General features: G+C 37.8%; 1 protein-coding gene across 4 annotated transcripts in view; it reads left to right on the forward strand.

Moving 5' to 3' along the window:
- LOC113112538 (microtubule cross-linking factor 1-like) overlaps nucleotides 1–9,248 on the forward strand; it is a 50,403-nt gene extending 41,155 nt beyond the window's left edge. For all 4 annotated transcript variants that reach the window (XM_026278205.1, XM_026278214.1, XM_026278223.1 and 1 more), the window contains 2 exons: nucleotides 949–2,512; nucleotides 7,671–9,248. In XM_026278205.1, coding sequence (XP_026133990.1) covers nucleotides 949–2,512; nucleotides 7,671–7,889 — 1,783 coding nt within the window. In that variant the 3' untranslated portion in view covers nucleotides 7,890–9,248. The remainder of the gene's footprint in view (nucleotides 1–948; nucleotides 2,513–7,670) is intronic.
- The last annotated feature ends 1,857 nt before the right edge of the window (nucleotides 9,249–11,105 follow it).

Below are 11,105 nucleotides of genomic sequence, written 5' to 3' on the forward strand. Positions count from 1 at the left end.
TAATTTGTCATAATTATAAATATAGTGGTGTTTGCACATCCCTGGGTGAAAAGTGCCCACCCCAAATTTCAATGATCTTCTGGCTTCTAGATATGGCTTGGATCCCTTCCATTAGTCTGATCACTTTGTAACAGCCTCACGCGTCTTCTCAACGAGACAAATGATTTGAGATGCCAACGTTTACTACTGAAAGGGTTAGGGGTGAGATTGGTCAATGAGTAGTAAAAGTAATGCTGGCCTTACAAAACATTGCTAATTGCATTTTAAACATTGTGTGAATGTGAAGCCCGAGGCCTTTAGTTGCTAGTGTTGTTATCTGGCAGTGACCTCATGTGAGTCCATGCTATTCACCCTATGTCCGTTGATCATTGTCTTTTCAAAGGTCTCAACATTGTCTCAGTTACTGTAGATAAGCTTCAGTGTCTTTTCCTGAGCGTCTCACCTTGTACAGATCAATCAATTTCCCCCAGTTCCACAGTTACCAGACTTCCAAATTCAGGAGAGTTCTATGTTCCCCAGTTCCTAACATCCTTTATCCCTACTGTCCTTTGTCCCCTGTTCCCAAGATACCCTGTTCCCAATCTCCCACATTGATAGGGCTAAATGTTCAATAGTTTCCACGCTCCCATTATCTTAGGGTTTTTATGTTCTCTAGTTTCCAGGATCCACTGTTCCCAAGGTCCTATGTTCCCTAGTTCTTAGCGTCCTTTGTTCACAGGGTCCTATGTCCCCAGTTTCCACAGTCCCCTGTTCCCAAGCTCCCATGTTCTTAGGGTCCTATGTTCCCCCTTCCCCAGGATCCACTGTTCCCAAGGTCCTGTGTTCCCTAGTTCTAAGGGTCCTATGTTCTCAAGGTTAGGGGAGCATAGTGTTAACTCTGAGAGTTGCATCTATCATTGGTTACAGTGTTTTGAAACACCAATGTAACTTTTGTTTTTGCCTCCGCAGGGCAAAGTCAGTCTGCTCCATGAGTGACTTCCAGCGTTTGATGGACAGTTCCCCCTTCCTGCCAGATAAGAGCAAGCCTGGCGAGCATGGGCGGGATGATGTGACTCCTCCCCTTTCACCAGATGACCTCAAATACATTGAGGAGTTTAATAGTAAGGGTTGGGATCTGCCCACCAGCTCCCTGGCTGCTTGCCCCATTCCTGACCCAGTAATCCCCTCTCCAGTGATGGAGGCCTGGGCAGAGAGGGCAGAACCAAGAAGGGCCGAGTCTACTTCGGAAGCATTCCAGCCAGCCTCCTGGTACCTGACCACCAGCGCTACCTTGACCACCAACACCATGAGTATCCCTGAGTACTGCCAAGAGCTCCCACTCAGTGCAGCCCAGGAGGGTGAACAGTTTGGGGTGCAGTTCCTCCACAGTCCTGTTCGAGGAGAGCGGTCAGCTCCAGGACCCCCTGAACAGGAATACATGTTATCCAAAGTAAAGGCAGGGGAGATAGTTGGCGGTGCTGATGAGGTGTTTGGAGGAAGGTGGCCATGTGAGCTAAGTAGTCATTTGGAGGCAGGACTTAGGCCTGGAGAACGTCCATCGAGTCGTGCTGCTGTCGGGTATACCTCGTCATTAGAGCTGGAGCTTTCACAGAATCTGAGCGATGACATGAAGGAAAAGGCATTTTTTGCTCGGAATGCCATGCGATCATTTGCATCTGGATCTAGTCCTCCGGAAAGGCAGCTACGGGACATGGCATGTCAGACAAATGGTTTAACCACACGGGGAACACAGACCACCCAGACCATCAGCGTGGGATTGCAAACAGAGGCTCTTCGCACCCTCACAAGCAGCCCTCACCGCTGTCTGACACCCAAAGGAGGCTCAACGCCCATCTCATCTCCTTCACGTAGCCAGAGAAAGATGCAGTACTCTCCAATCGTACAAGCCAAGTTTGAACGTCCATGCTGTTCGCCGAAATATGGCTCACCTAAGCTCCAACGGAAACCTTCTAATTCTGGCAAAGGAGAACAACCTGTTGGCCAACCCCGTGCTCCCACCCCAGCAACCACTGCTCCGCAGCAAAAAGGGAACAATGAATCGGCTTGGGCCCGTTCCACTACGACCAGAGACAGTCCCGTTCACACCACCATCAACGACGGCCTCTCCAGCCTCTTCAACTTCATCGACCACACGCCAGTCGCTTACGAGCCCATGCAGAAATTCAACAAGTCCCCTAGCCGCTCTCGTCCCACTGAAACCGAGCCTCAAGGGCCAACAGACCCTAAATCCCCCAGTGTTTGTGCTGCACAGGGGCCTTTGAGGAACTCACGGGGCCGGTCCCCAAGCCCTGTGCAGCTGATTGTAGAAACGCAAGGCGAGAAAACTCCAGAGGTGATTATCACCAGACAGGACCTGTCTGCTCCTCCAGGCTACACGCTAGCTGAGAACGCAGCACGGATCTTGAATAAGAAACTACTGGAGCAGAGCTTCAGGGAAGAAAGGAGGCTTTCCACTTCATCCACAGCTGCTCCGAGCAAAACCGGAGACACAGAGAAACCAGGATGTCTTGAGGTAACTAAGAGGTTTTATTTCTTTCTACCTAAAAGAAGAGCACATATGCTCTTTTATAGCTTTGGAGAACTAGTCAACTTTAAAAATGTACCTTACTTCCTTATTTGTTGTTCCTTGTCTTATTGTGCACGTGCACATGTTTGTAATTTGTCATCAAAATGAAGATTTTGTTATAAATTATAACTTTTATTTCATACTTTAGTATCTTTGCAAATCTAAACACAGTTTGAGACTGTTGATATCTCTTCTCATACACTAAAGGAGGCATGTATAAGATTACTGGGGTATTTTTCTAGGAGAAGACCAAAGCAAATATCTTCATTTGGTCTAATCTCATTGCTGTCTAGTAGACACAAATGAATTACTGAGAATTAATTTGTGATTGCAGGTGCATGCATGCATGTGTAGATTGTATATTACGATATAAAATTGGCTGCTTGTTAAATGTTATGGTACTTAACCAATGCAGTTTCCAGGTACAAAATGATTATAATAAATAAAGTATCAAAACGTCTCATTGCCAGCTGCCAAACCATGCCTGAGCGCAGGCCTTGCACATCTGAGCTGCCTGCTATAGCGTGCTGCTTTGTTGCTATACTAACAGTAGTATAATCACATGCTGCTTGTTTTTTTATTTCGCAATGGACCTAGCTTTGCATAATTACTTTGGATACTTTGGATCTAATTCACCATAAAAAGTAGTATCCAGTGTTTGATGCCTGCCAACCTCTATCCATTTGGAAGATTGATCCCTCACATAAAAGCACGAGACGTGTCAACAGACAGATCAGCATTTACTACAGGAGCGCCATCACTGCACAATCACATGATGCTATGTTAATGGTCAAAGACACATTTACAATGATTTTAACATCATTAAAGGCAGATGGTTCTCCGTGAGTTGTGTTTTGAACGTAATGGATATTACAAGCCATTAATTCATACAGTACGACAGAAGAAAGTGATGAATACACTAAGCCGTTGTGCCAGTTTAGAAAACAGTGTTTTAAGTTGGCGGTACGTTTTATATTGGAAATTAGGTGTTTTTACAATTTTTTATTGATTATTTTGTATTGCTTGAGACAGTCATCTGGCTGAATAAATCTGAATATCAAGGCTATTAGGAAAAGTATGAATATATTCTGAGTATACACAGGTAAAATCATATGTATCATAGAGTACACGTTATGTATCAACCTATGAGGACGAATCTCACAAAAACATGTCCTGGTCACATTTCACCCCAGATTAAAGGCACAATATGTATTTTTTGTTGCTAGATGGCGCGTATTCAACATAAACAAAGTCCAGGTAGTGTAGTTTGATGACACCGTGACTGAGTGTGGAATCATGGGAGTTGCTTCCGCTCCTTCCTGTCATTCGTATGTAGCGCTGTTTTATCATACTGGATACACTTGAAAATTCTGTTGTAATGCTACTCTGTGCGGTCATCACAGGTCTATTAAAATGCTCAACATATTAAAGCATCCAAACATTTGGGAAAATGGAAGTACACATTTTAATAAAAAAGTCTTACATATTGCGCCTTTAATAATAATAATTATTATAATAAAGCTATATTTTGCAAACCTTTTTAAAATTATGAATAGATCTTTTCATTAATAAAAAATAGTGGCATTCATATTTATTTATTTATGCAATAATGATTATATTACATTGCTATGCACATAAGTACGGAAAATTGGGCAAAATAAAACCAGAATACAATTGTATTATATTACACAATATATATATTATATTTTTGTATTTATTTTGGAGGAGATATATGGCTTGGACAGGTTTTGAAACCAAGCTTCTATATTGTGAATCTCACAAAAACATGTCCAGGTCACATTTCATAGCAAAATAATAATAATAATAATAACTATATTTTTCATAAGTGTACATAAGTGTATTTATAACTATAAATAAATCTTTGCATTAAAAAAATATATATTATATTATAAATTTAGATTATATTATACAGTATATTGCAATATTGTAATGATAATTTGGCAAAATATAAAGGGCAAAATACAATATTTTATTATAATATAATTATTTTGGGGGAAATTATGGCCTGTATTGTGTTGAGATTCACCAAACTTCTATATTGTGCTACAATGTTTCAATTTAAAGGACAGTGAGCTGCTTTTACAGGTTTAACCGTAGACGTCCTGTGACCGGGCCAGACTTGCCAGATCCCCGCTGTAGTGGTTGCATAATTTTGACCAGTGTGTTCACTCTTGTTTTTCTGGGTTGTCTCCAGAACCACACTGTCTTACTAACTGCACCCTGGGGACTGTAACACAGCTTGTGCTCGCCGTGCAGTAAGTTCCATCGATCTTACTTGACCTTTGACCTCACAATGACCTCACTTGTGTTCCGTCTGACTGATTTTAATGGTTTTCTCTCACCGCATGCCACACTGTTTGTAGACACGGTATCAATGCTAGGCATTGTGGGAAATATTGTGTGTGTAAATTTTTTTGGTCCTCATGAAGGTGTGAGCATGCCCATCGTCTGATATTAATGATGTCATTAATAAACAGCCATCCAAAAAGCTAGCTAGGTTTTATTGGACCAAAATCATCCCAAAATTTGATTAACATGGGGTGGGACTTCATGTGACAAAACACAAGAAGCTTTGGCTGATATATCATTGCTCAAATTTGAAAGCTAAATATCACAAACAAACTATTCAAACCATTTCCAAAACAGACATTTTAACAGATTAAAATATAAAAAATAAAAAAAATTGGACACTTTTTAAAGTGATTTAAAGTGTTAGTTCATCCAAAAATTAAAATTGTCATTATTAACTCCGTTTCTTTCTTTCATTTGAGTATTGTTATGGTGAACAAAAAATAAGATATTTTGAAGAATGTTGATGGAAACCATTGACTTGCATTGTATTTTTTTCATACTATGGAAGCCAATGGCTTTGGTTAACAACATTCTTTAAAACATCTTCTTTTGTGTTCATCAGAAGAAAGAAAATTATAAAGGTTTGGAACAGCTTGTGGCTGAGTAAAGGACTGCATTTTTGGGTGAACTGTTCCTTTAAGAGTTCAAACATCTTTATAATCACTGTATATCAAACTCACAAGTGGCTTTTTGGTTGGTGTAACCATTTCGGCTATTAATAAAGGGTCTTAACCTCACCAGCCCTACTGATGGAAACTACAGTGTATCATCTCGTGCTTTCTCAGTTCACAGTACTGTAATATTTGCTGTCTGGTGTTAACAGGATGCAAGCATGTTAGCTGTGATAGTGGTGTTTTTGGGTCGTTTGGGGGTCATTGGCTGATGTTGGTGTTGGCTCTGCCTTTGCTACAGTGTTTAACATCTGCTGCTAATGCTAAGTCTCATTTCTTAACATCTAACAGCAACTTTACACTCATTCAAAGCTTGCAATTATAGTGTGTTTCAGGTTAATTGTTATAGATTTGTGATGCATTTCATACAGTGATATTTTACTATAGTTTATATAGTATATCATATATTTATTGATATTTCTATATTATAGTATTTATTTATATTATTTTAATATATTTTTAGTCATTTTTTCATTTTTATTAGCTGTTTTTTAATATTTCTTTTTAGCTTTAATCTCTTTTTATTTCAGTTGTTAAATATTAGTTTTTGTTTACATTTTAATTCAGGTAGTTGCTAAGGAAACATTTAAAATTTTCTAATTTCTAAGTTAGGTTTAAAAAAGGTTTAAGTTTTTCATCTGATATTTATGTTTTAAATTATTATTCTTTAATATTTGCTACAGACAGTATGAAATCTATGTTTATCCATTTTATTTAAAAGTATAAAATGTAAAAGCACTAATGCTTGCAGACAAGTGTTATTTTAATATTGTTTTTATATTTAGATTTTTCATTTTAATTTGAGTTTATTAGTTTTGTTGTGTTCTTTTGCCATTTTTATTAGTATTAGTTGTTGTTATTTCTATTTAGCTTGAATTTATTTTTATTTAAATTTTTCATTTTAGTACTTCAACTTATTTTATTTTAGTTAGTTGCCAAGGTAAATTTTCATTTAATATTTATATTTTATTTTATTTAAAGGTACACGTTGTAGGACCTGCCACTAGAGGGCGCACTACCAAAACAATAACAATTGCGTGGTTTGATGACGCTAAGGTGGAATGATAGAATTTGTTGTCTTCTACACATCCGCTGACGGCCATCAATCAGACGGAAAGATAAATCATGGATTTAATGCGAGTTGCGCGAGTAGATTACATACAAAGTCAATGCAAAGACGCAATCAGACGATGGATCAGACGCGTCCTCGTGCGGGTCTAGAAACGCGATGCCCCGCGTTTGGCGTGTATACCCCATAATACTAATGTTGTTGATCGTTATAATAGCATATGTTTTCTGTAAAGATACGAATCAAAACAACAACACAAGCGAGATCAGCATCTCTTTCTAGTTGAAGTTTGACGCAAAGCTACTTCCGCATTTGTCCACGACACTGTTGTCATGTGGTTTCTACGTCAGTAAAGGCGGTAACAAAGGGGAACTAACATTATTGACAGGTGACTAAACTGCCCCGTGTCACTGTTTGGAATGGGAATTTTCTCATGAATTACAAGTAGTTGAAAACATTAAAGATATAAATGAATAAATTATGCATTTAGCAGACACTTTTATCCAGAGCCACATACATTGCATTCAGGCTAACAATTTTTACCTATCATGTGTTCAAGGGGAATCGAACCCCCAACCTTGATAAAGCAATGCTCTACCACTTGAGCTACAGGAACACTATATTGTTAGTAATCAGCTGGACTAGCCTAGTGGTTTTTGGATATTTTACTGCAAATATCTTACAAATTGTACCTTTAATAAAAGCCTTTTAATTTTTTATTTAACCAGCTTTGATTTCAGCTTTTGATTACATTTTCTGTTTTAGCCATTTTTAGTAGTTTTAGTCATTTTTATATTTCAACCTAAAATTATTGAAGTTTGTTGCCAAGTTAACATTTCTATTTTCATTTATTTATTTATCTAATATTTAATTTTATTTCTGGTTTATTTCAGTTAACAAAAAACAATTGACAATTCAGCTAACAATAACACTACTGTTGCAGACTTACCACCGACCAACAATTAAAGGTATGTTTTCTCCCTCGCCGCAGGACTTGCCTCGTTCGCCAGTGGCTCCACCTCTGGACTCCTGCTTCCTGCGTCCGGCACGTCCTGCCAAACGCCGTCCTCCGTCCCGCTGGGCCACCCACTCGCCCTCATCCTCGCCCAACTACAAAGACCGATCAGAGAGGTTCTTCTTCCCTTCACCCGTCAGACCAGTTCAGACCATCCCGGAGATAGAGGAGCCCAGTCAGGAGGATTTCCCTTAACCAAATCTGTCACCATGAGTTCTGTCAGAAACCTGTTTATCACAACCTCAAGTATGAATATAAAGCGAGATGTAGAATATGAATTTCACTTCTGAAAAAGGGAAGTGTGGTGATAAATCAGGATTGTATTTATGCTTTCACTCCCCTTAATCATCTCCCATTCCTGACCACACGTACGCACACCATCAAGAACCTTTCTAAAAAACATTTAACTGCCCTGCCACTAGAGGGCAGCATTCTGTGAGCACCAGCTGAACTTATCCAATAGGAAACAGTTCCAGAAATTCAGTTTCGGAATTATCAAAGGACCTGGAATGTACTGAAGTGAAACACCGCAGAGTGTTCCATAAGAGGTGCCTACACACACGTGACCTCGCGACGGTCCCGTACTCGTGTTTGTCCATGTAAATGTATGCAATACATACCACTCGATATGTGTTGGTCATGAAGCCGCAAACTACTTTTCAGATGTTCTGAAAAATATAACTGGATAGTAATAACATTTGGCGGATCAGCATATAAGTTTACATGTGTTGATTGTTGTTTGGAGGGGTGAATATCATTTGTTAAATTATGTTTTGTGTATATGGTTTATAAAACGAATTTCTTAATTTCCGCGTACATCCCATTTCGTTTGAAACCTTTGATGCTTGAATTAAAAAGACTAACAAGTTGTATTTGTAAAGAGAATTAGATAAAGACTAAAGGAGAAAACACACACACTATTTAGACAGGGATGAATGATATATGATGTCAATCATAATGTATTTTAAAAGCCAATATAAACCTGAATGTTCGACATGATGACAGGAGAGTATATTGACACGGATTATCCTTATGCACATTTCCCAAGTCACAAAATCCTGAAAGAATATGTGCAGGATTCCAATGGAAGTTAACATCGTAATTTGATACCAGTTAGGGTTAAGAAAAAGTTTATGAACTAACAACATTCAAATCTGCTCTGGCTGAAAAATGCTGCAAAAACGATCCAAGATTTAAATGCGTGAATATTTAAAAAGCCATCCATTGAGGCAGTCTGTGATTGGTTGTTTGTTGCTTAGCAACTCATTGTTACATTCTAACATTGGATGGTTTCATACTGTAGACGTTTTGAAGCAAATTGTGTGTCCCACATCCGTCGATGGCTAAAAGTGATGAAAATCTATTTTCAGAATTAGAAGTTTGTCCAAAAACTTGCAACTAGCAAAGTTGCTCAGACCAGGGTTAAAATGAACCCTAAAGGAATAGTTCACCTGAAATTTAAAATGTGCTGTTTGTTTCTTCATCAGAACAGATTTGGAGAAATGTAGCATTGCATCAGTGTCTCATCAATGGATGCTCTGCAGTGAATGGGTGCCGTCAGAATGAGAGTCCAGACAGCTGATAAAAACAACACAATAATCCCACAATCACATCCCACATCACTCCAGTCCATCAGTTAACATCTAGAGAAGACAAAAGCTGCATGTCCATCATTATGATGTTTAACCTTAAAAACCGTTGCTTCCGCCTGAAATATGAGTCTATAATCCATAAAATAGCTGTCTCCAGTGAGAAAATCATCTCATTTGAATCAGGAGAGAAATATGCACAGATCAAATACAGCTTGCGAGTGAAATACTTTTAAAATAGTTCTGAATAAATGGAGATGGACTTTTTAACTGGAGTATGGAGTGTCGTATTTCGACTATTTAAAGTCGAAATAAATCGAATGATGGATGTTTCTTACAAACATGCAGCTTTTCTCTTCAAGACATTAACTGATGGACAGGAGTGGTGTAGATTACTTGTGGATTATTGTGTTGTTTTTATCAGCTGTTTGGACTCTCATTCTGACGGCACCCATTCACTGCAGAGCATCTATTGGTAAGCAAGTGATGCTAAATTTCTCCAAATATGTTTCAGTGAAGAAACAAACTAATCTACATCTTGGATGACCTGAGGGTGAGTAAACTCTCAGCAAATTTGGATTTTTATTTTGGATTAGAAAGTGTCCAATAGTTTAGAATTGGTTCCAAATTATGGGATCTATTCCACTAGGAATCCAGTGCAGGTTTCTTCTGGATGTCTTGACTAGGGTTTGGACAGAAGTTGTGCAGATATCATATTTGATATGCATGCCTTTAAACACTAGCACTGTAGTGCATGTACTCAGACACTGTTGTACCTTGTGATAAAGCTCTTGATGTAAGCCCACACACACACACTCACACTCCTGTTCACAGTGTGTGGCGGCTCATGTCATTTTTCTTGCCATTGAATTTGCATTGACACAATTAAGAACACTTTTTTTTTAGCCCATTATTGTACATAATAACTGGTCTTTCTATAGATGTTATTATGAATTCAGATCTTTCTTTGGAGGAAAAAGAAAAAAATATGAATGTTTTAAATGAAATCTCTGTCAGATGTCTAATGAGTGTTAAATTGGTAATAAATCGAATGTGTATTTACAAGAAAAAGCTGTACGTGAATTTTGTGATTACTTTCATAAGTTCACAAGGATGCAATAAATAGTGCATTAAAGAAAGGGATTCATAATGTTACAAAAGATTATAAAAATACTGTTCTTTTGACTTTTCTATTCAAAAAAATAATTCTGGGGGGGTTCTGCAGAAATATGAAGCAGCACAACTGTTTTCAACATTGATAATAATCAGAAATGTTTCTTGAGCATCAAATCATCATATTATTCTGATTTCTGAAGATCATGTGACACTGAAGACTGGAGGAATGATGCTGAAAATACAGCTTTGATCACAGGAACAAATTCTATTTTACAATACATTAAAATTGCAAACAGTTATTTTAAATAATAATAAGATTTCACAATGTTATTGTTTTTATTGTATTTTTGATCAAATAAATTATAGAAAATTATAGACTTCTTTATAAAAAATAAAAAAAAAATAAAAAAAAAAAACTAACTGACCATATAGTACTTTTTTCTAAGTGAAGATATTAATGGTATATGTCTAAATTAATATGGTATTTAAAAATGATATAACTTGTTGGAATCTATTTCAGAGAAAACAGCTGATAGTTGCAGGTCATAAAATGAGCAAAAACTTTTAAAGACTGTTTGAGGACATGAGATGACCACAGGCATGAGTTTGCTGTAAGGAGATTTCCCAGGACTCTCAAATCCTTCATTTCAGTGTAACGCACAATCTTGAGTTTAAATTTATGCATTTAAAATTAAAGCAGCGAGTG

Source organism: Carassius auratus, chromosome 2 (assembly GCF_003368295.1).
Source record: "Carassius auratus strain Wakin chromosome 2, ASM336829v1, whole genome shotgun sequence".
Lineage (NCBI taxonomy): Eukaryota > Metazoa > Chordata > Actinopteri > Cypriniformes > Cyprinidae > Carassius > Carassius auratus.